The sequence below is a fragment of the Corvus kubaryi genome, unplaced genomic scaffold (assembly GCF_017639235.1).
Source record: "Corvus kubaryi isolate FWS band 111438036 unplaced genomic scaffold, C.kubaryi_AGA036_p1.0 37382, whole genome shotgun sequence".
Classification (NCBI taxonomy): Eukaryota; Metazoa; Chordata; class Aves; order Passeriformes; family Corvidae; genus Corvus; species Corvus kubaryi.
In genome coordinates, this window is record NW_024581124.1 from 7,465,179 (window position 1) to 7,493,125 (window position 27,947).

Below are 27,947 nucleotides of genomic sequence, written 5' to 3' on the forward strand. Positions count from 1 at the left end.
TTTGCTGCTGCCACTCTCGTGGGACTTTTTCTCTCTCTGCAGTGCACACGGGCCGGTGTGAGCCGGGGGCTGCTGCCTGCCTCCCTGCTGGCTTTGCACAGCACAACACTCCCCTGGCTCTGTGCAGTTCCTCTTTTGGCACTGCCATCACACATAAACACAATTATGTTAACAAGCCTCTCTTTGTAAAGAACTCCTGTCTTTCTCTTCGTTGCCCTGAGCCTCGCTTCCAGTCACTCCTCATCCATCCTGACCAGGTCATTTCGGATATATTGTGCAAGTGCAGAGGAGAGCTCTGCCTCACCACTGAATTCAAATGCCTTTTACACAGACGCTGCTTCCAAGGGTGTGGGTGGGACGGAGTGAGGCCACCACCATGTGCTGAGCAGTGTGGACTGAAGCTCCTCTGCACATCCCCATGGACTGCAGCTCCTCCACACACCCTGGCTTCATTTCCAGTGAAATTTATTTTTTCTCTGTTAGAAAAAAATAAGATCCTCCTTTAAAGGGTTTTCATAGCTTTATGGAAAATTGCTTAAAACCAAATAAAACGTAAAAATTCTTTTGTATCAACTGATGAAAAAAGAAATGACCATCCTTATTGTAGTTTTAAGCATGACCGCTATGAAATTTGCTGTGGGTTTGGTCCAACAAACCAACAGCTGTTGGTTTTCTTTGCAAAGAAAAAAATAGAGGAACTAGTTTAAAATGCTTTTTCTCTAAGACCGTAAGAGAAATGTAAATTCTTTCAGACCATTCTGGACTTCTAAATTAGTCAGAAAAAAGCACTGGGCTGATACATTCTCTGCCTCCTTGGATTCACTCATCTTTCATCTCCATCACTGCATTGCAGACTAGCAGCATCGCTATTGTTCTGACAACATTCTCATTTTTCCAGCTTCCAAGAAGTCTCTAGACAGGGGTTGTCAGTTCTAATTATCCAGCTCGTGCTGCAGCAACAGGTGGTTACCAAGGTCTTGGGAACCCCACTTTCACCTTTTGCAAAGGGATGACAAAGCCTGGCCCTGGTCCTGACACAGCTGCACATGAGGGCAGGCAGCAGCAGGGGAAGGCAGGCACGTGGAACAGGAGGAGCTGGTGATGGTGGCTCCTCTGCCAAACCTTCCCAAGCACACCTGCAAGGGGCACCTGGGCTGGCTGTTGGCACATGGATCCTCGAGCTGAGACATCTGTGGAGATTTACAACACCCAGAGCCAGCTGAGCACTAAAAGCTCGGAGTTCCAGAGGAGTGGAGCTGTGCCCACACAATTCAGCTCCACATCTCCCTCCAGACACCACAGCAGTGTGCAGACCCACCAGCCTGGGCATCTCTGTGCCACGGGCCGTGGCAGGACACACACACACCACAGGCAGCTGACGGCTCAGCCCTGCACCAACAAACGGGATTGGGTGCTCAAGGATCCAGTCTTGAGGAGAGCCAAATTCCATCCATCAAGGTGACTGCCCTTTGACTCTGGTAAGCTCTGAGCCTACCCCAAACAGCCACACTTCTTCCCTCCCACAGGGAAAGTCCTGTGTTTCTAAGCTCTGCCCAAACAGTAATGGGCTATACATAAACTTTAATTAGGCACACCAGTGAGGACTGATCTGACCCAAGCCAAGCACGAGACCAGACCTCCACAGACTTAAAGGAGATGAGAGATTCGCAAGAGAAGTGATTGAAAAGACCCTGCAGGGAGAGGAGAATGCCAGGATAAAAGGAGTGGAGTTTGAACTCCTCAGTGCACTCAGACTGCAGTGTCCCACAAGCCCAGATCTGCAGGCACCAACTTGAGCTGAGCCATTTCTCAGCTGGTACTGAACAGAACAAGGACCAAAAGCTGCTGAAATCACTTGTGTAACTCAGACACCGCCCCAGCAAGGGCACTGCATTTCAGTCACTTCAACACAGCGAAAAGGAGATGAAATATGGCTAGCAATGGCAGACTTTAGAGCTACAAGGACAAAGAGATTTCCATCTTGGTAACAGGAGGACTTCAAAGAGTTTTAAGGATCCAGTCCTCTTTCTGCTAGAGAGTTTGCCTAGGCAAAGTCTAGTTCTACTCCTCTGGCAAGTACTCAGATCTCCAACATCACAACTTAGGGGGAAAAAAAAGGAAAGATCTGTTGCAATATACATGTACTCATGCATGCACAGCAGGCTCTGGAAAGTTGGCCAACACTTTGAAGTGACTGGGGAAAAATAATGCAAGAGCAAAGCATGAAAAATTTCTGAAAGAGACCTGTGCCTTTTTAAGCCAAGAACCACTTGCAGAGAAGCATATCTGAGCAGGACTGTGCTCCAACAGCAGAGCAGCAGCCACAATACACAAGTGCCAGATGAAAGCTGGCATCAGCCAACACGGACAGGCTGGAGAGCCAGAGAATGTTTTCCAAGCCACACTTGCTGTAAAAGTGACTCCAGAGTTTGCATTGGAATGGGAGAATCCTTCCCCTCTGGAGCTGTGGGCGGGGACGCCGAGCAGGGAGGGGATTTCTGTCCTCTCCTGCCCCACCAACACAACCCTCCCACCCTCAGCTGCCTCAGTTTGGGGTTTCCATGAGAACAGGGCACGGCTGTGGCACTGTTAAGGTGTGACACAGTGTCCCAGTGGCCCTGGCTGTGTGAGTGGCACCGGGCTGGGGCTCAGTGCCTGCCACACCTGTGCCCAACAAACCCCTCTGGGCACCTTGGCTTCCCTGGGAAGCAGCTCTGCATCCACCAGGCTGAGAGGGAGCTCTCATCATCATCGCACACTCCTCCCACCCTCTGCAAACCCCACTGCTTACTTTTCATTTCACAGCCCTAAACAAGCCCCTTGTGAGGTGCTGAGCTGAACCCAGGCTCCTCCAGCATCTCTCCAGGGACAGAAGTAATCCAAAACCACTTGCTCCCCGCTGTGAACAGAGGTCATTATTTTGACAAATTAGTTAAATCTCTCTCAGTCAGCAACGAGGACCGTGAATTATTCAACATGCATCTGTCTTTTTGCCTTACAAAAATGGCCTGTGAAGCAATAAGTGTATTTCACTTGAACCACTTCTGAAAGATGTAAGACAGTCTGGGTTCGCTCCAATGCCCCTTGAAGTCAATGGGAGCCTTTCATTTAATTTTCATTTAATTAATTTCATTAAAGTTGCAGATGATGCCAAGCTGGGAGGGGTTAGAAGTTCTCTGGAGAACGAGCTTAGAATTTAAAATGAATTTTGTAGTGTAGAAAATTATTTGAAATAAATAGATGAGACTGAAGAAAGGTAAGGGCAAAGTATAAAGTTGGATAAAACCAATTAAGTGCAGGATGGGGAAGGATTGGCCTGGTGACATCAGTGAAGAAAAGGATTTGAACTAGAAAGGATCTGACTAGAAACTCTCCAGCTCTAGGGATCACTGAGCACTGGAAGATGATAATTAACAACTGCAGTAATAGTTAAGATCCGCTTAGACAAATGACTTTCAGGAATGTTTTCCATATCTGGAAATATTGCTCCTTTCATCTCAGTTTGAAATTTTCAGTGATTTTTAAGCCTTATAGTGAGATATGGGACGCACAACTTTTCCTGTCTGTAGTCCATGCATGTCATCCACAAGAAATGCGGGTTTTCTGGGTAGAAAAGAAAACAAGTATTTCATCTTTCTTCCTCAGATTCAATATTGATCACAAACGCAAAAGCAGGTCCTGTTGCACTGGAAAATATGTTTTGCACAATAACAGAGGCAGAAGAGCACAGCCCCTGTGAAAGCCACCCCTCACAGCTCCTCCGAAGGCAGGCTGTGCTCAGCACCCTCCTGCCGCCCTGCACTGAACTAAAGTTTAGCGGTTTCAGTTACTGGAAGGCAATTTAAATAAGTTTGCAGTGCACAAAGTAAATGTTACTTTGAACTTTCTTCTTTCCTTATGAGAAGTGAGAAAATGCTGAAGATACTCTCACCTGTATTTATAGCACTAGCAGTGATAATTTACATCACTTCGTGAAGCATTCTGATGTGCAAGACAAGCCACTGCCTGAAAATTGATCACATTTCATTAAATCGAGAAGATTCAAGGAAAAAAACATATTAAAAAGATGGAAGAAAAGGCATCCTGTTTTCCTCAGACAGCTAAACAAAAGCCTGGCTTAGGCCCAGTGAAATCACCACGGATCAATACCGTCTCATTTCTGTGTCTCTTTCTTTGCACGGTCAGGTAAAATAATAACAACAATGGTGCTGATGATGAACATTTTATATTTGAACTATTCCCATTATCTAAAAGCATTTCAGCATTTTGCAAAAAACCTTCCTGACAACACTTTGTAAAGCACATCACAGTGAGGGCTCTGCTTATGACATAAATGTGTGTCTCTGTGTGCATTTTTTCATATAAATACCTGTTTATATAGTGCAGGTATCACTATCCTTATTGAGGAATGAAAGGAATTAACTGTTTACAAAGCTTTCCCATGGCCACAAAATGCTGGGGAATGTTATCTGCAAGTGCTATCTGGGATGAGAAATGACGTCTCATTACTCTGATGTCTGAGAATAATCAACCAAACAATGAAAACAGCTACATTTAGCATAAATAGGAAAGCCCGGCCAGAAGCATTTCCTCTCATATAGTCTAGAAAAAATTATTAAACAAACCCACACTCGTGGAATGGGTAGAAGTCCAGGTGAGAACTGAAGAGATGCAGTTTCTATTTAATCTCTGCCATTTGACCTCATAAAAGGCGTTTTTTGTGCTGTTATTTATGTTTTATTCATGTCTGTTCTGGCTGTCACAGGACAGGCTCTGATGGGGCACTGCAGTTCCTGGGCACTGAGGCTTGGTGCTGCTGGGAGATGCTGCAGGTGCTTTCCTAATAAAAATGTGCTCAAAGAGACAATGCCAAGCACAGCAAGAGCAAACCCCTGCCCGTGCCCACAGCCCAGACACAGCACTGAGGCTCTGGGGGGCTTGGGTCTGACAGCAGTAGAGCAAGGACAGCTCTCAGAACATGCTCAGGGTCAATGTAAGAGTAGAAAAACATCAGCTTTTCCCCCATAACCAAATAACAAAGCCCAGCTGTGCCCCAGCTCCCAGAGCAGCCAAGGGGGTGGCACGGCAGGGCAGCCAGGGGAAAGCAGAGGACCTTGCTGCCAACCTGAGCCCACAGCTCCTCCAAGCTTCCTTTTTCTTTCAGAGAACTGACGGAGGAACACATTCAATAAAACATTTCAGGAGCTGGTTTCAGCGAGGATAGGGAATCGAAGGTGGACGATAATTTGAAAGCATTTTGTAAGATTTTAGCTGCTTGTTCTGTATTGACTCTGATGGGAGTCGTGCTGCTTTGATCTTCCAAAAGCTTTCACACTCCTTCCATCCTGACAAGCACTCGTACCATGGATCTGTTTACTGGGAAATTGAGGTGAGTCCTGAAGCTTGGTATCTGAACTATCTTCAAACAACCACGAAGAAAGAACAGCCAGATTGTGAGAGAGACTCCATCTGAACACCAGCTACCCTGTTGTATCGACACATCTTGCATGTTCTCAGGGGTTAGGAATTGATGATGTTAATAACAAAGTCTCATGGCTGATCAAGAAGCCCCAGTGAAGCTGTATTTCATGTGAGGACACCAGGGTGTGGAAGCTGCAGAAATGAGCAGGTGGTGGGTCTGTGTTCTCAGTAGCTGGATCTTTTCCAGAAAACTCCTATTTAAAGCTTAGGCAAACTCTGGACACTGAACAGGGCAACTGTGCCAGGCAGCAGCTTGTCTGTCCCACAGGGGTTGGAGAAGCAGAGCTTCAGCATTCCCAGGCAGATGAGTGGAGCAGTTTTCATGGCACTGCTGATGGGTTCAGGCAGATCCACGAGAGTTTCAGGTCTCTGCCGGGCACACGAGTGACACCACAGGGCAGCCTGTCCCACCTCGGGCATTCCACAGACACACGTGCTCTTTTAGACAGACCTCGTGGCCAACCCCCCCACTCTCATGGATTCAGTGTGGGTGCTGTGCCTTCAGTGCTTCCCTTCTGCAAATCCCCCAAGTCCCTGCAGGCACCGGGGGCAGCTGCAGCCTCTCCTCTCGGTTTCCAGACGGCACGAACACACTGGACAGCTCAGCTCCGTGGCAAGTTCCCTGGGAAGATGCACATAATTCATGCAAGCTGGCAGCAGCTCATTTGGGTTTATCCTGCACGCTCACCGTGGGCTGAGGCCACAGCTGATGGCAAGGGCTGAGCTTTACTGGGGTGAAGCTGAGCTAAGCTGGAGCTGCAGCTGCCCAGGAACGCCTGTGCCATCGCTGAGCTCAGCCTGGGGCCTTTCTCTTCGAGAACTGTCGTTGTCTGATGGCTGTCACTCATCCACTGAGCTCTGAGGAACAGGGAGCCCTTTGCCTGCTGTGGCATTCAGTGGGCGCCACAAAGCCTTCTACACTTCCCCAGAACTCCTTGTGGGAATTTTAGGTGAGCTATCAAACTCCCCCTCAGGTGAATAAGGGCTGTCTGCCTCAGGAAGATGCTCTGGACTTGCTAAGGCTATTCAGATTTTTTTTCAGAAGCAGAGGTGATCCTTACCATGCAAAATCACGTTAGAAGAAGAGAAAAGCTGATTATAGGATGTGCATGGTTCCTCCCTGGACTCTTCTCTGCTGTGTCTCACCCAATCTCTGTGTATGGACGTGCATAATTCAGTGGACTGAGATACAGCAAGTAGGAACAGGGTCCCTAACCCTTTTCTTGTCATTTGAAAAGCAGGACTCCATATAACAGAGGGAGAAGGGAAATGAAGATGTGATATTTGCAAGACAACCATGACTGCTGCAAATCTTGGCGTGGAGTTATTCATACCTTCAGGACTGCTGGGAATGAAGCTGCAATTCCAATTTGTTGGTTTCCAAACTAAAAAAAGAGTTGTTCTATCACCCTCAGATATTGAGAGGAGGTTTCAGCACAATTTCATCTGGATCTTTGAGCCTTCTTCCCTCAGACGTGTGCAGACAGGGGAGATTTCCCTTGCTCTGCAGTCATAGATGGATAGGTGTGAGTCCTGCAAGGCTTTCACAAGCTGAAACAAATCTTTCCACATTAGCAGACCCTTAGGTGGAGGAGCCACTCACAGGGAATCTGCAGCTGTCCTACCTCCTGTTACAGACAAAAAAGAAGAGAAGTGGCCTGGACAACTCAGTTCACCAAGAGGGCTTTCTTCCAAACCCCCATTGCTGGCTGGCATGGAAATGTCACTGTTTAGGCTCTTTGGATTATAGCAATTCCTCATTCCCAGAACTTCTGTAAAACTTCTGACTACATTTATGAGAAAAGGTAATTTTCTTAATACAGCAACTGAGTCCTGCAGAAGCAAGCTCCCTTGCAATACATTATTCCTCATGCAATTTTAAAGTTCGTCTACCTTAAGCAAATCTGGCTGTTTCAGCTAAAAGTTGTGCAGCCTTAGGCATTCTTTATCAGATGAGCAGATGATCTTTTTAACACCTCGAGTTTCTGAGTTTCATGTCTTCCACTAAATCAATCTCCCTCTCATGATTTGTATTTATATCCATGCCCAATTCCATTACAACTCTCTCTTATGCTTTTGCAATTTCCTCTATTATTCTTTCTTAGGTCTATAATATAATTTCAGTTGCTAACTCAGAGGCTGCCACTTCATATTTACGAACTGAAACTTGAATGTGCATTATTACTTTATTTCTACGAAAATCCATGATAACTAATGCAGTGATTCAATTTCTACCAAGAGGCTTACGTTTGGTTTCCAATCTGGCCTCCAACCTTCATTTCTCCAAACAAACTTTTACATCTCTATTTACATATTGGGATCATTAAAGTTCTTTTTATCTCCCTGTCTCAGTGGCTTCACAAGCTGTAATGGATTTAGGCAGGAGTTTAATTAGAAACTGCTCTTTTCTGTATTTGAGGCTACATTTCACGTGAAAGGGTAAAATATGCCTCTAACAAATGAAAGGCTTGATGTAAGCCCCCCAAAGCCCCAGGCTAGGTAAGTTTTAGTGGAGCAGACAATTGGACAGTGGGAGATCCTGCTGCTGGGTCCATTCCATAGGAAGCTGGCATTCATTTTATATCTTTGTAAGAAAATCACCCTCAGCAGTTTGCCTCTGTTTTGCCATGATACCCATGCAGACACAATCAGGTTGTTTTCAGCACGGCTTTTCCTTATTTTCTTTCTTCAGTGAGCATGGAATATCTCAGAGTTACATCTCAGAGACACACTCTGGTCAGCCTTGTCCCCTGCTCTGGCCCACCTGCACTCCTGTCCTGCTGTGAAGGGGAAAGGAACCACACGAGGTTTTTCCAGATAATGGCACTGGGCACCGCAGGGGCAGCTCCTCAAGTGCCAGGCTGGGCTCAGGGAAAGAAAACACCAAACTGCACAAGAGCCTGCCTGAGTGACGGCCTCATTGCGGTTCTACGATAAAAACTCATTAAAACTCAGGGCAGCCCTGCAGTGCCCATGGGATCTGCCAGCACAGCCTGGCCTGCCCTGGGACTGGCTCCAGAACACACTGGGCTCCACCAGCACTGGAACAGATTCTGTCGTCACTGCTTCCTGTGCTGGTCCGTGAAGGAAGTCCTCTCTCAGATAATGAGGTTCTGGGACCATCCCATTCATTCTTCTTCCCCAATAATTTCTTTTGTGCAGTTTTCCTGTGTTGAGCACACTTTATGCTACTTAATGTCTTGTTTTAGCCACTCGGTTTCACCCACTCAACAGCAACAAAACCACCAACCAGCCTGTGAAGAAAACTCTTATCAGTAATTAGCCTCGCAGGATATCAGATGGCAACTGTCAGCTCTGGGTACCAAAGAGCCCAGGATGAGGTTAATCACACCACCACACAGCTGCCCCAGCAGCCTGAGCTGCAAGAAATGAGTATCAATGAATGCTGTCCAGCTGAATCTGCTCAGAGAAGAGAGAGCTCCAGATGAGATTAGACACACACATTGTTTAACCTGGGAACAAAGGGCACAATTTGGAAAACTACACGTCAAGGTGTCTCCAAAAATTAGCACAGCACATACAGCTGTGGTGCCAGAGGGGCTGCTTCTCATCCCGTCTGCAGGCCTGTGTGAAATCCTTGCGATGCAATGCTGAGCCCCAGGGAAACAGAGGCTTTCAAGATTTGTTACGAGCTTGAAACTCAGCTCAGCATCATCAAAACGTGTGAAGAACTTTCAAGAAAACACGGGCTGACTTATGGCTGCGGCACTGGAACAAGTGAAATTGGCTCTGGCTGATCTTTGCTTTCAGCGGGAAGCCGACGCCAGACAAACCCATCCAGTGACAGCGAGAGCCGTGCTCAGACACAAACAATTTCCCAGGAAGGAACAGACTTCTCTTCATCACATACAGTGCAGAGCAATCCCATTAACTACACTGGGTTAAATTTGGATTTTCAGTGGCAGAAATGAGATCCAATCATTAACAGAACTTGTGTGTGTGTGTGCATGTGAGACCGACTTTTTTTTTCAGTGACAGTCAAGTGCAATTAATATAATGCTCACAGACAATGCATAAAATACAGTTTAGTACCATCCATTGTGCCTTTAGAAGCCTACTCACCAGGACAAATGATACTTCCCTTCATTACTGAAGTTTCACTTCTCCCTCTCTGCCTTTTAGTGGAATGAAATGGAGCATGTAATGGAACGTCATATTCATAGATTTCATTTTGGTATCAGCTCCAGGTCTGCCCAAAATCTCAAACACTACAACAGCTTTTACATGCTCACAAATGCTCAAAGAAATTGCTGAGGGCACTCAAATCCCGAAGTCTAAAGAAGATGCCCTAAATTTACTCAAACAAAACCCCTTTACAGCTGCAAAATAATTACCTGCTTGCAAATAATCACATTATTTTTAATAGCTGTTATACTGAACAGATTATTTAAGTTGGGAGAAAATATCAGCTTTGTGTAATACCCACCTGCTCTAAATACACAGTTACACTTTTAACTAAAATTGAAGAGCCATTAAAGCCACTTTTTGTAGGTGCTTAGGTTTCTAATTTGCAATTAAATTAATTGGATTTGAATGCCTAAATTGGTTCAGAAATCAGGCTTATCATCCAATAACGAGTTAAACAGGACAATGCTGCAAACCAAGGCTGAAACAGGAAAGTTGTTCAGCATTTCTGTGGGCAGCTGATGGGGGAAACCATAGCACCAGTGTGTCCTACAAACAAATACAGCACCCAAGCCACAGTCTCAGAAAAGGAGACCAGAGCCTGCCACATGTGTAAAGCATGATAATTGTTACAGATAATCATTTCTGGTGATAAACTGCACTCAGAGAACTTGTGTTCTGGCATCTCAAACACTTTTCACATGTGTTTGACTGATATATGTATACTTTCTTTTCTCTTGAAATCCTTAAGTACTGCATAGTTTTTTTACATCACTGCAAAGAGAAAAAGTACATGGGTAGCCAAAAGTCACCATCCTAAAAGGAATGCAAAATGCTCCAGACAGTGAACGAAAGAGAGGAATCTTCAGTCAACCGACCTTCACAGACTCTGTTACATAAGAAATTTGAAAGTATTTCTAAATCCTTCCTTACTCAGGCACTGATATTTTATCATGACAGAATTTTGTATGGGCTGTGATTAAGTGAAATTTAACAGGAGTGATTTCTGAAGAGTCTGTGCTCTGTCCTAGTTAGGGTTATGTATGTTATTAACAACCATAATGACGATGCTTATACATTACATTTTATGTCTCAAAGCAAATCTTCAGGGATTTAGCATTAATGCTCTTTATCTGTCAAGGTAATTCAGAGCTATTACACACCTTTTGTGTGTGTCTCTGCTGAGACAGATCAAATAAATGACGTGCCAGGGCCCACAATGGCACAGCGATGTCACAGCTGAAAGCACCTGCCAGAGCCCACGCTATCACCAGCACATTTCAATGCAGCCTCTCAGAAACCATGCAATGGGTTATCCAGTTGTGATCCCATCTTATTAAGGAAGAAATGAAAATCAAGTGTCACACGCTGTGTGCAGGCTGAGCCCTTATTAGAATCTGCAGCACCTAAAATCCCATCCAGGTTTAGCCATTAGAGCGTGATTCCCTCCTTCATTAGAACGAAGGCAGAACAGGACAGCATTGAAAATTCAGGTTCATGATGCCCTTTCGACCCCAGCCTTCCTAACACATGCAGCCTCCCCTTTTCCTGCACAGATGTATGTCCAGAATCAGCCCTGTTCTTCCAATTGCCTCTGAGACCTCTAGGAATCCTGCAAGTATCCCATAGCTAATGTTCAGGATACTTCAGCTCTGACCACCAGTTTCTCTGTAACTCCAGAACATGAGCCTCATCCTCAGCAAATACTGACACAGCCCTTGGATCTGAGCACATTTAAATCAGCTGAAAATGTCTTGTCACATGTATTTTTATTTTAGCAAGACCAACCCCTTCCACACCCAATACAACATCTGGACAGTCCTGCAAATGATAAGCAAAAGCAAATAATTTAGTGGCTATGCTGTACCTGATGTGTCCAGAGAAGTCCTCAGTTGGGCTGAGAAGACAGTCATTTACATGGCATTGTGTAACTTCTCGCTGTGGTAACAGCAACACCGAGCTTTGTGCCATGATCGGGAGGATGGCTCGGAGCTGGCACCAGGAGCTGTGAACGCCTCACCTCATCAGAGAGAGTGGCACATGGCCACTGCAACTGCAGAATGCACTGGGAACTTTTTAAGAGGAAGAATGGCAATTTATAGTCATTAATGCAAGCTCCTGCTTTGGAGACAGGTGCTGGTGGATGATCTGGGCCCAGTTTAGCTCACTCCCATCAGTGGAACATCGCCACGTGCTTTCAGTGCTGCACTGCTGCCTCAGCCCAGCTGAAGGAAGCAGGGAACTCATTTCCCTTTGCATTGTCTGCTCCTTCCTCCCTCAGCACATTTTCTCTAGAGATAAACCAATCTCTTCTCATGGAAGCATTTCTCAAAACTAGGGTTCAGTGTGCAATGAGGAGGGTTTGGAAAGCAGCTAAAAACCCCTAAATGCCCTTTGCAAGTCCAGGGGATTTGGACATACCCACAGGGGTGTCTCCCACTGCCCAGATCTGACACTCAGGTGAGGCACCTGGAAAATCTTCACCATCCTTCCTGAGCACCTTCCCTGAGGAGATTCACAGGCACAGGGATGGGAGCAGCCTTCTCCAGGGATGGGAATGACGGTCAGGCTAATGATGTGACAGCAAGGGAATGCCTGTGCAAAGCCCTGGTGTCATTTAAGCAAGCACACAACAGCAAGAAGCACTCCTGGCCATCCTCACCCTCTGCTACTGATCCCTGCTCCAGTGTCACTCCTTCCCCAGTGCTGGCACTGTGAGCATCCCAAATGAACTCACTCAGGGGGCAGGGAGCTGAGCAGGCAGACAGTTCATTCACCAGAGAAAGAAATGGATCCATTTTCACTCCTGGGCAGCAGAGACAGGGATGGCAGCTCCGTGTTAGCTTTAAACTGTCACAGAACTGCACCTTAGCAGTGCTTTAGCACATCAGGGACATTCATCAGCCCCTTCTGGGTTCAGCAAATGATTAAATTTGCTCACTGGGATCCCCCTTGGCATTACTGTTGGGATGTTCTTTAGATTTTGCCTCATTCTTTTTATGGACATAGACATACTCCTCGCTATAAAGGAAGAGAAATACCCACAGAAAGAGATTACCATCCCTGGCTCCACAAGAACACATATTCTTTCCCATGAAGCACAAAACCCCCAGATTTCTGGGTATCTTCTGTAGAATTTTGAAAAAGCCTCAATTCAGAAATTATTTGGATTTTTTTTTCCATTACAGAGAAGTTTTTTATCTTATGAGCTTCCAGTCTTTCAGAAATACAAAGGGAGTGCAGGCAACAGTGGCTGTCCCACTGGGGCTTTCAGTATGGATGATTACAAATAGGCAAATAACACCGCAGAAACCTTGTTACTTCCCAAGATTCACATCAGAATGATGAATTGGCAGAATATGAAAGAGACAAATCCAGTAACTTCAACAGCTTTAGGTGAGTTTCATACAATTCCTGCGAGAGGCAAGTCTGTTGTATCAGTTCTACATTCAGAATTCATCTTTGCCACATCTGTTTTTCATATCAGAGAGAGATTAAAATTGTGCCTTGTCCCTTTATAACCAACACCAGCAGCACATGAACTGAACTCTACAGTTATTATTACAACTTTCAGTTTTGACACTGCATTCTTCTGAGATTGTCCTGTATCCTGATTACCAGAGCAGAGCAGAAAAAGCATTTTCATTTTTAAAGTTGCTTCATCCTAAGGTGAAAAGGTCAGATAGATTCCAATGTCAGGAATAGTAAAACTGAGTTTAAATGACAGGACATGACTTCTTCATTTTCTATCAAAATGAAATGTTTAGACATTGCAGAGAACAAAAACATACATTTGCTGACTTAAATCAAGATTGTTTCCAAGATGGATCAAATTTTTTTTGGATGGAGTAAGGCAATTCAGCTGGTGAGATAAATAACATTATGGAAAACCATGGCATGAACTTGATCTTCACTGAACTCCCAAGGCACAAATTTATCAATTATGTTATATATTATATATTATATATAAAATACTGCACATTCTGGTTAGCCAGTTTACCAGATCACTGCTTTTCTAACAGGGGCTTGCTCTTCTCACTTTGCCCCATCCCCAGTGCAGGAGGATTCCTCCTCTCCTGTCCTTCTCCTGCACTAATCCCCTGCAGCAAGCACAGGGTGAGCACTCGGCTTCCCCCGTCTGACCTGGTCAGTTTTTAGACCCAATGAGCCACAATGAACATCTCAACTCACTCTAAGCTTGGCTTAAACTTCAGAGATCACCAGGAAACTGGGATTCCTCCCACCCTTGGTTTCAAAGTTTGGTGTATCCTTGCAGTGCCTCCATGGGGGCTCACACCTTTGCCCTGCAGCTGTGAGGGTTCTCCTTTCCAGCTGAAAATGTGTGTGATCCCATGGATCCAGGAATGGGCTGTAAGAGGAATACCCATGGACTGCCACTGCAGCACAGTGCTGAGATCTGCAGCACCGGAGCTGCCAGTGCTCAGCTACGGAGCAGATAAAATCCTGGACTCAATTTTCTCCCTTTGAGTTTTTACTCTGTCACTCCACTGACTTTAGAAGGATTCAACTTCTCCCTGAAGTGCACCAGTGTAAGAAAGAAAAGGAACAGCTGTTAAAAGTTTAATGCTTTAAAACACTGTCTGCTTCAGGCTACTTTAAATGCTCTGACACTTCAGCTTCCGTAAAGTCTCTCACATGATTAAAACAACGTTATTTTGCCACTGATAAAACCACACTAAGTGTTATTGCAAGATTTCTTAGCCTGCAGCAATATTTTACAAATTGCCAGGTGTGCTGCTCTCCCCTCTAAAACACTCCAAGGTGTCAGAGCAGAGCAGCCACCAGCCCTTCCCTGGGCCAGCCCGGAGCTCTGCTGCGGCGGTGGCTGCCCCGCTCTGCAGCATCCCGGGGCAGCAAGGGGGGACCAGCGCTCCTGCCCGGCCTCTCATGCCCAGCCAGACCCACGAGACCCTGCAGAGGACAAGAGCAGCGCCAGGCAAGCCCCCCGCAGGCAGGACGGGCTGGAGAGCTTTGGGAAATGGGAACTGGCAGTGAGAGAGGCCCTGCAGGGCTCTGGGCACAGCACACAGCTCTGGGGTAACGCCCAGGCTGTGCCAAGGATGCCAGCAGCAGCAACCCTCCTTGCACCCCCCGAGCCCCACAAGAGCAAAAAGCCCACCTGCCGCGGCCCCAGGAGCACAAGGTGCTCTAGGAGGAAATCAGCTGAAGGTGCTTTGTTGGAAAAGCCACAAGTTTGGGTAACACACAGATTTGGAGTGGAGTCCTCTATGAAATACACAGCACAGCACAAAAAAGGGGCAGAGGAACTGAATCCTGTTCCCAGTGTTGGCACCAGTCACTGTGTGACTTCTGTCAAGTGGCTTCTGAGCAGAGCTCAGAATACTGGAACTTTCAGGTGTCTGATCAAACAAAAGGAACATAAAGGTGTTTTTGTTTCAGGGAAACCAAAACGCAGATTTTCAATTAACTCATCAAACTGAAAACCCAGAGCACTGGCAAGTGTTGCTTTGGAAACTTCCAGGCTTTGTTGAGCCTTGAAAAAAAAAAAAAAAGGCTATTTGGAAACAGAAATGTCTTTTCAAAATGGAAGATTAAAAGAAGCTGATTTTTCTTTTCTCCTCATTCTTGATTTAAATCATCTTGAGGGTTTATCCCTTACTAATAACTCAGCAAAATAAAGTCTGCTCAAAAATCTCTCTTTTTTTTCCACTAATTCAGTAGGAGTTTTGCCATCTACAAGTGGACAGAACTTTAGAGCACTTTGAAATTTACACCTTAACTTTTCTGTGTCTCACAGTCCTCATTTGTGAAACAGAGTCGGTAACAACCTCCATTTTTTGGTGTGGTTACTCTGTCATGCTGGACCAAATAATTTCTGATAATCATTTGTCAATAGAAGTATCGTTTCAGTGGACTAAATTCTGCTCTGACATATTCACCCAAGTTCAGGTAGGTGCAGTTAGGCATGAAATGAGTCAGTGCAGAGTTTGGACCAGCTCTTTAAAGTTCTTTGAAGTCTCAGATGAAAGAAGTGAGTAATAAATGTGGACCCTGAAATGAAAAGAAGAATGAGGTATCCTCATTGTGCAAGGAAAATGAGCTTAATCTCATTGTTAATCAACACCAAAAAACTAGCAATAAAAGCTAAGCCACGAAGACATAATCAATCTGTTAGATGCTACTTGACAGATGCACTGAAAAACAGCAACAGTAAAGACCCGGAGAAATGTAATCTTAGTCTTTATATTTCAATGGGCATCTTAAGCAGATTTTTTTTCCATTTTCTATTCACTGCTCTAACGCCCAGAGAACAGAAACTCTAATTACTGCTGCATGCTGAAGGCTGGCCAGTAATTACATATCTTTATCTTCATTAGATGCCCGTGAACAAGGCTTGGCCTGAGACAGAGCAGGTAAACTGGAAACTCAGAGAGACAGTTCCAATTGAGAGCTCACTTTAAACTGGCAACTCATTTTAGCTCTGCAGAAACCTCTCTGCTGCTGCAGAGGGGAGAGCAGGAGCCCAGAACGTCCTGATCTCTGCTGGTGACAGCCTGGTTTGACACAGGGCTGGCACTGACACCACTGTTAATGGTGTGCACATGAATAAGATTAAACTCACGAGCATTGATTGGTAGATTCATGTCCTTACAGGCAACGACTGAAACTTCAGAAAGCAAAGCTGATTGTTTACATCTTCCAAATGATATATTTGCTTTCAAAATTTTTTTTTCCAATTCACCAAAAAAAAAAAATTAAATAGTAGATGAGTGAGCTTGTAAGGACTTAGTCCATTAACTCCCACACATAAGGACAAATAATTTCCTTCTGTTTTTAAATCTCGATTAATCAAGTCCAACAATTTGCTATATTTAGCAGATTTACCAGATACAAAAGGGTTTCATAGAAGAAAAAAACCTCAAACCCTAAAGGTTACTACCAGTACAGTCAGAAAGACACATTTAATCAGAAGATACCAACATGGTGGCTGATCAGATAAACAGGAACACTGAGTAGATTCTAAAAGGGAAGCATAAAAAATACTAAACTTTGAAATTGCTGGGGTTCATCTCATGTGTAAGAAATTACCACAAAGGAATTATTTAAAACAAGTCCAATGAGCATAAATATCGCCTTTTTTTTGTTGTTGTTAGAAAAGATCTTTAGAGATAGCTCAAGAAAGACCATTCACACCTCTGCCCAGCTCTATTTCTCCCTTACTCTGCCCCGAGTTGTCACTGGCTCTGTGACACGAAGCCACCAAACCTGGGTACGCCTCAAACTTCCAACAGTTTCCCATATGACAGTAACAAGAATCTACTCATTTGTGCCTACAGAGGCAAAAAACGCCCACCAGGAAGGGTGGCTTGGAGGTGCTGGGGCTCAGGGAGGCTTTGGAGCTCCACAGAGCCCTCAGCTGCTGCAGTGCACACCCGAAGGAGCCGGGGTGAGAGGCAGAACCCTCAGCGACCCAGGCAGCTCCTGGCAAGGCAAGCCTCCCAGAGGCCAAGTCCTCAATAAGGAGCAGTGCCCAGGAGTTAATGGGATAACAGCGATTCCCAGCAGCTGGGAGGGTGGCCTGGAGGGTTTGTAATCAGTTTGTGACATGCTGGTTATCTGGGGGGAAAAAAAAAAAATCAATTTTAACTTTTATTTGTAGCCACATCTCTTGTTTCCTCTTCTCCAGTGACAGCCACAGAGGAGTTTGTGAAAAGATAAAAGCTGCTGCAGACAAGGCAAGTGTGTGTCACCGTGCTGGAACCCTCTGTGCCTTATCTGCCACCACCACCACTGCTGAGCAGCTCCTTCCACGTAATCATTCATCAAGCAGAGAGAAATACGCACCATTTCTTACAGGATTTTAGTACTAATATTGGTACTTGCTGAAAGCCTTCAAGAAGCACCGATTTTCTTAAGGCTCCAGTCTGACCCTCCAATTTCAGTAGGAAAAAGGAAGTTAAAGGCAATCCTGCGAGCTCTCACCTCACCCTGGCCAGCAAAGCACACCCTGAGCCACGACTGAGAGCAGCAGTACAGCTGCCAACACTCCTGAACCTACACAGCCCATGGAACTGGAAAGGCAAAGGGACAGGGAACTCTGAAAACACTTGGAAAGTGGGAAGTGTCAGACAATCCCGAGTGTTTGACGAGCAGGATGGAAAACTGTGATTTTGTGTTTGGTTTGTTGCTTCACTGAACCGAGCTACACAGCAGTAACAGCAATCATAAATGCTGGTGTTCCAGCAGCAGAGCAGTCAGGAAAATAAAAGAACTCGTTCCATTAGAGAGCAGCACTGTTCTGCAGGGCCTCTGCCTTGGTGTGATGGAGCAGCCTGGTCCTACCTTAATGACGTCTTCATCTGATGATCTGCATTCCACAGATTCCACGAGATCAGTCACAGTCCCATCATCTTCCACAGAAACCACTTTGACTGGGACAGCCACTGTTTTCCCAGTGAGAATAGCTGTGTTCAGGATCTCTGCTTCCTAAGAGAAAAGAAAAAAAAGGGCCCTTTAGTATCTGTATTTTGCTATTAATGCATTAGTACCACCTAGACTGAGCTTTACTGTAATTCCTAATGCCTATGGCAAGAACGGTGCTCCAAGTGCAGCAGGCAAGAAAGGCAGATTTCCTCCCTGCAATCCTGGAACCAAACTCCCAGTTCTGATTCAGGGCTGCTGAGACCTGTCATGCCCTAATTGCTGTTTCAGGAATGCTCACCAAGTGCTAGAGCAGCCCAGCACCTGGGGAGTGACCCTGCACCACATAAACAAAGCACCTGGCTGTGGCATCAGCCTAAGCAGCACATTAAGTATCTTGATTATCACATAGAAATGTCTCAAGTCTTGCTGGTTTACCCACAAATCTGTTTTCTGGAAGTTTCCTACAAATACTGACATTCTGTGCCTGGACACTCAGGCTGGCCACGCACATGGACACAGCTCGAGGGGCAGCATTTAAGCTGCTCCTGGGGAGGCAATCTTGGCCAAGTCAGCACCTCAGAGGCTGTAAACAGTGGCACTGCCTCTCCTGACAGGTCACAGGGCTTCCTCTCTGGTGGAATTAGTTCAAGATTCAGGTCCTATGTAAAGGACTGCGTGGAATCAGACCCTCCTCGGTTTTCTAGGATTTATCCTGGCTCTTGCTGGGCAAGCACTTACCCACAACTCTTTCTTTACCTTTTAAAGAGGCTTGTGCAAACCCAGCCTCTCCCAGAAAGACAAGGGATGCTGAGAGGGCCTGGGCTCTTTAAATGAAGTGAGCTCCGTGGGGAGCGGTGCCTGTGGCACCTCACTGCTGTGATGAGGATTATTGCAAAACACACTCCTCCCGTTTGATTCACCACTTCTTAGTTAAAAGTGCTGAGTTCTGATTATCTGAAGAGCATCAGACTAAACAGGGCTCTTTGTCAGCTCGGTGTCACCTCTGTCTGGCACCACAGAACCGCTGATCTCTGCCAAGACAGAGCACAAATTGCTGCCCGAGTCCTTCCACCCCTAATTGCAAGATCCTGCTCATTTCTGGAAAGGTCTCTGAGCCTTTCAGAGCTGTGCCTGTGAAGCTTGGACCATCCTGTCGAACAAGAGGCTCTTGATTTCAGCTGGCTCTTGTGCAATAAAGGCTTCCCAAGCCCCCCAAGTGCTAAATTCTCATTATCTAAATAGCTCCCACTATGAGCTCTGAGAGAGACCTGGTTTTACTCGTGGAAGACAAGAAAGTGGCAGATTGGAACCAAGTTACCAGAAGATGATGGCTGCTCCTACTGCCTCTTGGGCTAAAGGGGAGAAGCTGAGAGCTCTCTCCTCTAAAGCATTCAGATCAAAAAGATCTTTTCCTCTTACTTAAAGAAACAGACACACTTTATTCAGACTCAAAGCGATATTTAAAGAAAGAAAAAAACCCCTCCTGGTCACTTGATAGCTGCTTTGCTAAGGTTGCCCCATCCTCACCATGATCTTTAGGGAAGACAGAAAGAGGATTTCACAAAAAGAGAACTTGAGAAGAAAATCCTCTCCCTCCCTCAGCACAAAAGCCCTTCAGATATTTTGAAATTATAATTCATACAAAGGCGAGAATATCTGCCTGTACAGTCAGGTCTGTCTTGAGCACGCATTTGTTCTCGGTGCAGAACATACTGCTCAAGCAACTGAGTTCTCAGATTTGCAATTAAGTTTCCAGTTCTTTGATTTTCTCCCCATCTGTGCTTTGTACCAAAGCTACTGTATGCAGGTTACTCAGAAACTCTTGCTGCTCTCCTGTACGCTCCACAGAGCTGCAAATGGGGGCAGCTTGACAGAACAAACACTGTTGAGCATCCACTGTAATTACAGAATCCAGGTGCTATGTCCTGGTGTTAGTGATTTTGGAAACACTTGGGCATGAATCTCCTTTCACTGGGACTATTCAAAGCCACACCACCTACCAAGCTGCTCACACCTCGTGCCAAGCTGAGAAGAGCTGCTCCCCCAAGCAGGAACAGCTCGCTCCCTCCCGTGCATCCATTACAGTGTGACCCTTGCAATTATTTCATAAAGCAAAGGGAAGTTTAATAACCAAGCCTTTGAAACAGGGTGATTAATGAGGTCTGCTTACCAAAGGCAAATGTAATTTCCCCTGGTAAGAGCCGGTAACTGAGAATAATTCTCAAAAACTCCACGAATTTCTTTAGAGTCTCCAAGTTTTCCAGTGCTAGCTTTGGATATTCCGTGCATCCTGATCCAGCTGTGCCCTGCCCCTGTGTGGAACGCCTGTACAGCTGGGCTGTGGTGCCCCAGCTGCTCCTGCCACTGCCCTGCTCTCCTGGGCTATGGCACATCTGATGCACCGGGAACTGCTGCGTGTCCAGGGCCCCCCTGGCTGCACAGCTCGGTGGCACGGCCTCAGTCCTGCCCCAGAGCCCCGTGGGAGGCTGCAGCCTGGCAGCTCCGTGCTTAACCCGCTGTAAATAATCACAGCACTCAAAGCACGAGACGAGCACGTTCCTCCCTGACTGAGGTAAGGAAGCGAATACATCTTGTCTCTACCTGAAATCAAAGATCCCAGATTCAAAGTTTTGTAGCTTTTGTCTGGATCCACACCCCAGAGCCATGTTCGGAAACACAGAGTTTTCAGAACTGTGCATGGTCTGTACCCCTGCAAGGAGCAAGACAGGATGGTGTTGCTGCTTCTCAGACCATCACAAAAATCTCCAAAACAATCTTTGTCCCCTGTCTCTCCCGAAGAAATGAGGGAGGTGAGGGGTGAGAAGGAATGCCAGGGGTTCATGCAAATGGCTGAGGTGGTTCTCTGACTTTCAATCAACAGCTGCTTGTTCAGTGTCAGGAAAGCAAAGCCACCCAGGGTCTCTGCAGCAGGAGGAGGGCAGAGCAGGCTGGCACTGGGCTGGAATTGGGCTGGCACTGGGCTGGAACTGGGCTGGCACTGGGCTGGAACTGGGCTGGCACTGGGTTGGAACCGGGCTGGCACTGGGCTGACCTGCCCTGCAGTCACTGAGCTGGATATTCTGCTGGCAGAGATTTCAGTACGTCCACGTGGAAGGACTCGAGGATGATTTCTTTGGGCACCTGGTTTGCATCTCACCCCTGAACAGAGAGCAGTAATAACCATTTACACCAACTTACACAGCAGGGGCACAGCAAAATGCTCCTTCAGGCATTTGTTTAATGGCCAGAAAGGGCTGAGCGTTCCCCTGCTGAAAGCACATGAAAATTACTTCATTTTGAGAAAACGAACATGATACTTATTTAGCTACACTGAGATTTACAGGGCAGAGCCTCAGCATGTAAAAGCTATAAATCTAAATAGTTAGTAATTTAAAACTGTTGCTTTTTGCTGCTTGAGTGAAAAAGGAATCTCCTGAAGAAATATTATGTTCTTTATCTATAACTAACATAGATTACAGGAGAGAAGGTGTCAGGGCACTTCAGGGTGGGAATAGTTATGCTTTTGCACAGCTGCAGCCAAACAGTCTCACTGTTAAAAGTTGATTCCCTCAGCAGCTATTAAAAAGATGCTGAACTTTCTCTAACTATTAACACTGCATATCTCTATAATTCACTTACACTGAGCCCCTCCAATAATAAAATGAAATAATAATCAGAGAAAAACATGTCTCTCCTTGTATTAGAAATGGAAGACCAGGTAATCTTTACTCTGAAATTGCTACCATGGTAAATAAATAGTAATACTTTAAAGAAGATGCTGGAGTGAGTGTTCTTTGCTTACTGAAGAGATTCATATTAAATAACTGAGCATATTAAGCCCTCAAGCAGAAACATATTCAGAAGATGTACACAGTAAGCATCTATTTAAGTTGAAATGCAGAAGTGAATACCTATTAGTTTTTTCAATTTTAATAGGTAGCTTCCCTGAAATTTAATTTCCCTTCAGACATCTTTTGCCTTGTATTTCCTAGGGTGAATAAAAAGGCCTTTAACAATATCTTTATACGTCTTTCTGAATTTCTGTTTCTGCCCCCACTTGTCTGTGTATACACAGTATTTCCTAATGTTTGAACGTGTGTGTGTATACATATATATATATATATATATATAAAAAATACTTTTTGAAGAAATAAATGCATGGCCAACTCATGTTTAGCTTTGATTCAGCTGCACCTGAACTCCACTCTCAGTTCAGTACACAAGGAGCTCCTTCCTGAACCTCCTGACTCCGAGGGAGGCTCTCCCTGACAGTTCTGTGTGACCCTGTCTGTAAATACTCGAGCACCTTGCCACTGAATCCCATCAAACCACATTTACCATCGGACTTTGTTAACTCGCTGCCTTAATTATCAATAAAATATTGTTGCTTTTCTCTTGCATGTGAAGTGCACCATTCCACCCACCACACTCACACCCTTCAGGAGAAGTGCTTGTCCCACTACAATACACAGGGAAAAAAGGATTGGCAAGTCCCCATGACACTGTAATTCACGTTCTAGGAGCACAGCAGATCTCCAGTGACGTTCTTCACTCTAGCAGTGGAATGTATCTTTGCAGGCTAAAGATTGAATTTCAGAAATCAAGCGTGTCCCTCTCTGGTTTCCATAGGTATTTTGGCTTTTGGGTTATGTACAGACTGCAATCAGGAAGAGAATAAACTGATCCCTGAAATCTCCTGAAGTCCAAAGCATGTCACAAATGAGAATGAACAGCTGCCTGGAAATCCCTCTCATTCGACATTCCTTAACGTTCTCTATTCTCCTCTTTTTTACATATTTTCTATTCATCATGTAGAGCATTGATACAGGGTACCACCTTGAATCTTTTCACTATTTAACTAAAAAAAGACCTAGATTGTCCTCCTCTTCAGCTAGCAGCCATCTTGCTCATATCAGAGGATCCATGCTTCACTCATGCATAACTAATTTCAAATCTTATTTAGCATCAAGTCTCAGAATTAAGAAGCTAAGTGACAGCTGTTTAATTAACTCCTTAAGCTGATTAGAAAGCATTACAGAAATCCCCCCAAGGAAGAGTTTATAACTGTCAAGAGAGCCCAACGCCATGTTAATGCTTCTGTTTAAATTTAGTAAGCTTCTAAACCAATAAAGTCTAAATGCTTGACGTTCTCATGGATGGGGTCAAACCCAGCTTTTTTCCCCCTGTTACCACTGCAAGGGTAGGAAACAAAACGAGTGACAGAGAAGGGATTTGAAAAGCTGGGAAGCAGCAGCTGAACAATGGAGCCCAGAGCTGCCTCTCTCCACAGGAGCTGCTGAGGGTCCGTGCACCACCCCTCGATTATTTGGGATTAGTGCTGAGCACTGGAGTAAAGCTGAGCTTGCACCTGAAATGCAGAGTCATCTCCCAGCCTTGTGGCTGCAAGGAAAAAGGGTTTGTTCATCGGTTCTTAAAACCTAAATCCACCTTTAATGATAAGATTATGGCAGCTGAAGTACAAGTTTTAGAAGCAGCTGGTGGGGCTAGATACAAGGTGGTGCAGAGAAACCTAAATTGCTCCAAAGCAGATTTCCTCACTGTAGTATGTTATTGTCAGCTCTGAGCTTGAAAACAGCTTGAAATATATAAAATTTAATTCTGATTTCCTTATTTCCCCTGTTGTTTTCAGGTTCTTTAGGATGCACTGGAAAAAATATTGAAAAATTAGCTGCAATTCTTCTGTGTCCAAAAGAATAAAGGAACAGTGGCCAGAAAAAACCCACATTAATTTGTGAGACCTTTAACATAAACAGAAAAGTTGAAAGTACAAGCTGAAATACTGCAAGTATGAGAAACGATGGTGAAACCTGAATGTGCAAATGTGAAAAGACTGACATGAACTTCAAGGTTAAATGTTTGGTTTAATGTGGGCACCTTTCATCATGCAGAATGAAATCTCAAGTCTCTGGGAACGGGAGAGAGGAGGGGGGATATAAGGGAATTAATCACGTTTAATTCAAGCACTTGCTACTTAATCAGTTTCCTTTTTTGCTCAGTAAGGCAGGAGAGCTGCACGGTCAGATGTGCTGACACAGGGTTAAAAAGGAGCATCCACAGAAACCCAAATGCTAGTTTCTCTGGATAGATCTACCTGCTGACTCCAACTCTTCCACACAGCAGATAGAGAAGAGAAAATAGATTTTTTTAATGGTAAAATGTGATTGCAAAACCGTTGTTTAGAAAGGAGTGGGTGGCAGAATCAATGCTTGAATATATTTTTCATCCTTTCTCCTTCAGCCTGTGATGCCTTGAATAATTTAGACTCCATGTGATGGGGGGTGACACCTCCAGCCACGCTCTCACTTCTCCTCACTGGGGCAGAATCAATGCAGGGAGCAGATGTGGCAAGGACGAGTGGTGAAACAAAACCCCAAATATACACAAAGCCCAGCAATCCCAATTTTCCAGTTAAAACACAGAGAACAGCCAATAGCTGGATTGTGCTGTAGGGAAAAAGCAACATGGGCTAATCAGAGAGACTCTCTGCCCCTCCTACTGTCACACACAAAGCATTCAGGAAAAATACCTAATTATATATAATCTCAGACTTAACTTTTGCAAAGCCTTTAAGCTATTTTATATTCTCACTAACGAACTTTCATCTCGATATAGATAGAATCTACGGCTAAGGCTGGAGGAGGGGGTGGGGAAGAAAAGCTAAATATATAAGACAGTGCTGGGCGTAGTGAACAGGGAGAGAAGGAGCCAAACGAGAGGCAGGTGGTACAAAGGAAAAGTGGCATCATTAGAAGATGACCAGCAGCGAGAGGTTTCTCATTACACAGCCCATGATGTTCAGTAAAAAGCTCAAGAAGGAAAGAAATGCATCTCAGCAGCCAACTGCAGGTGCTGCTGTACCTGCCCCAGCAGAGCCACGCTGCTGCCCAGGCTGGTAATTCCCTTGTTTCCCAGGGGTGCATGGTAAAGACGGGCAATCCCACCTGCCTGGGATTGCAGGATGCAACTCCACATCTTTAAGTGATGAGAAAAGCCAGGAAAGAAATCATCTCATTCCCAGGGAGAGAAAAACACATTTGCCTGTTGTGTCCCTTTTCCACACCTTTGTCTGTCTCAGTGGCTCAGAACAGGGATCTTTGTTTTGTTTTGTGTTTGTGCAGTGTCCAGCCCACAGCTCGAAGCCAAGGTCAGGCTGCTGCTCCAGCTAACAACAGGGAACAGCTTCCTTGCAGGTAAAACATGGCAAACACAACAAATGCAAGAACAAAGTCACGGTGAGGGCTGCTGCCTCCTTTCTCGGGGCTCGTTGTTATTTACAGCTCTGCTGCTGGGATAAAGGCACCCAAGGGTTTCAGGTCTCCGACAGTGACTTCCCAGAGCTGAAATGTGTAATTTTAAACCTGTGGTTTCTATATTTGTGGGAGCAAACAGCACACAGGCAAACTGTCTGGAGAGAGCAATGAGCTGCTCAGCACTGGGACAGGCTGTGACGTTACCAGCAAAGCCACCAGGCTGTACTGGGTCTCCCCCACACCCTGACAGCTGGGGAGGAAAACCCTCCCATGGGAGTTCACATTCTTCCTAGCTGTAGAGGCAATGTAAATTTAATTTGTCTCAGGTTTAAGATGACGGAGTCCCTTTGATGTGTAACATTTAGGAATCGTGTTAGCTTCCTTCTGGGGAGCCATCCTTTGGTGTCTGGGTGGTTTGCAGTGCTAAGTAGGCTACCACCATCCCAGGGAGCTGTCATGTACCTTCACTGCTTATCAAAGTCAGACCCAGGAAGCCTGAGAGTTGGCAGGCTGTGGTTCTTCAGAGACATTGCTAATTAATTCACAGGCCCCAAACTGTAACTCCATGAAGCCGTGTGTGCATACTTGATTTTGATCCAGACAGGCTGCTTTAGCTGATAATCAACAAGGTTTGCTCTTAAAAGCAAACAAACAAACGTATTTGGGGAGGATTTCTTCTTGGCTCTCCCTAAGCAGGCTGCCAGCACTGTCAGACACCATCACAGGAGGGAAATCCTCACAGGAGACCTTCCAGAGGAGCAGAGCTGGGAATCTGGCCTCAGGTACAGGCAAACACTGTGTCCGATGCCACTCAATTGCTGAGGCTGGGGAGACTGGTAGGGACATGTCAGGCAGAATTAGCTAAAGCCAATCAGAATTTCACACATGGGGTCAGTGTCTCGGGGCCACACTGATGTGCCAGCGGGAAGGCTCTTTTGATTCTCGGGCCTGCAGCTGGGAAGCCTAATGCAGAGGTTTGGTGCCCGCAGGGGGCTTGGGAGCTCTGCGAGGGGTGGACTATGGGATGCGATGCAGGGATTTCCAGCAACAAAATGAAAACTCTGGGGTATCACTTCAAAGAAAAGATGCCAACGAGACTCTGGCAATGCAGTTTAGCAGAGTAAATATTTGGTGGGATGTGTAGGAGAGCCAGCATGACGGGGGTCAGACTGACTGGAACAGCTCTGCTTTCACGGAGGGAAGCATTAACAATCCCCAAACAAATCACTAGCCTTGTTTAGTATGTTCTTTTAAAATTCTGTTTCTTTCACAGCTTGGTGCTGTCATTCCCAGGCTGTATTCCCAGCTGCACACGAATCCTTCCCGTCTTCCACCCTGTGCTAACCCCGTGTGCTCCATGGTCCAAAGGGAATCCTACAGACACAGCTGGGGAACCCTTTCCCCATCTGCCACTGGCTCCTTGGGGCCTGGCCAACAAAGAGCACCTCAGAGCAACCCTTGGGATGCAGAAACCCAGCAGAGCAATTTGACAGGTTTTATTTTGTCATTCTCTGCTTTCCAGAGCCAGACAGCCCCGAAATCTGCGTAATTCCCTGGCTGCACACTCGCTGCTCTCCCGTCCTGCTGCCCCGGGGGTGACGGGCAGGGGCACTCAGGGCTCGGTGCCACCAGGCACCCCCGCCCGCCCTGCTCTGGCCACCAGCGCATTTCTGCACTGTCACAGCCAGCAAGGGACCAGCTGGGAGAGAGCTGAGGCTGGGAAGGATGGGAGAGGTGGAGCAGGAAGGAATCCAAGGCACAGAACAGGGGAAGGGGACAGGGAAGGACGGGGACCCGCAGCTTCTCCAGGGAAGGGCAGCTGCTGATAAGAGAATCCGCAGGTCCCACTTCCCTTCGTAAAGGATGCAGGACTTGGGGAAGGTCTGCACAATGTGGGACACGCAGCAAAGGCTGGGCATGGCTGGGAACAGAGGCTGCTGTGGTAGCAGAGCCCTCCCTGCTCCCACACTCCATTATCCATCCATTATCCATCCACTATCCATCCATTATCCATCGTTGCCCTCCCACGGAATCACGTGTGGGAGGGAGCCTGTTTGTGCACAGGCCAGAACTGGATACTACAGATCAGGAACACATGGACGAGTCAGTGGTCACAGAGCTGCAGGAACTTCATTGGAAAAGCCTTGCTACATATCCAGGATGCCAGGGGTGTAAATGATGGGCGTTTGTGTTACTGGGGAACAGAGCTCCTGTGGAAGGCTTCCCCAGACCTGGACTGCGTGGGAATCAGGCCCCATCAGAGCCCTCTGAGAAATGCAGAAGAGCTGGAACAAAAGGAGATTCAGCGGTTCATTTTCTGAATAAGTTTAGATTTTCCTATTGTTTTACCAACAGACACGTTCTCAGCTGAAAACAACTTCGGTGCAGTCTCTAACTTGTGACTGCACATCTGCTGGGCTCTGCCTGCCGGTGCTTTACACGGCTCTGCTTGTCCTTGGGAGCGAAACACTCCATCAGCTCCCATCGCAGGCTGCCACGAGCCTGCCTCGGCGCTCGGTTTCCGTGTGCCACACGCCTGCGGTGACCCTGGCAGCCGAGGGCCGGCCAGAGGCAGCAGTGCCTGTGAGCAGATGCCCGCAGCTCCCCGGGCTCCTCCTGCCCCGGGAGCTGTCCCCAGCCGGG

At 46.1% G+C, this 27,947-nt stretch overlaps 1 protein-coding gene across 1 annotated transcript in view; it reads right to left on the reverse strand.

Moving 5' to 3' along the window:
• TMEM132D (transmembrane protein 132D) overlaps positions 1-27,947 on the reverse strand; it is a 207,199-nt gene that overhangs the window by 18,934 nt on the left and 160,318 nt on the right. The window contains exon 5 of the mRNA XM_042034985.1: positions 17,953-18,096. Within this exon, the coding sequence (XP_041890919.1) occupies positions 17,953-18,096 (144 nt within the window). The remainder of the gene's footprint in view (positions 1-17,952; positions 18,097-27,947) is intronic.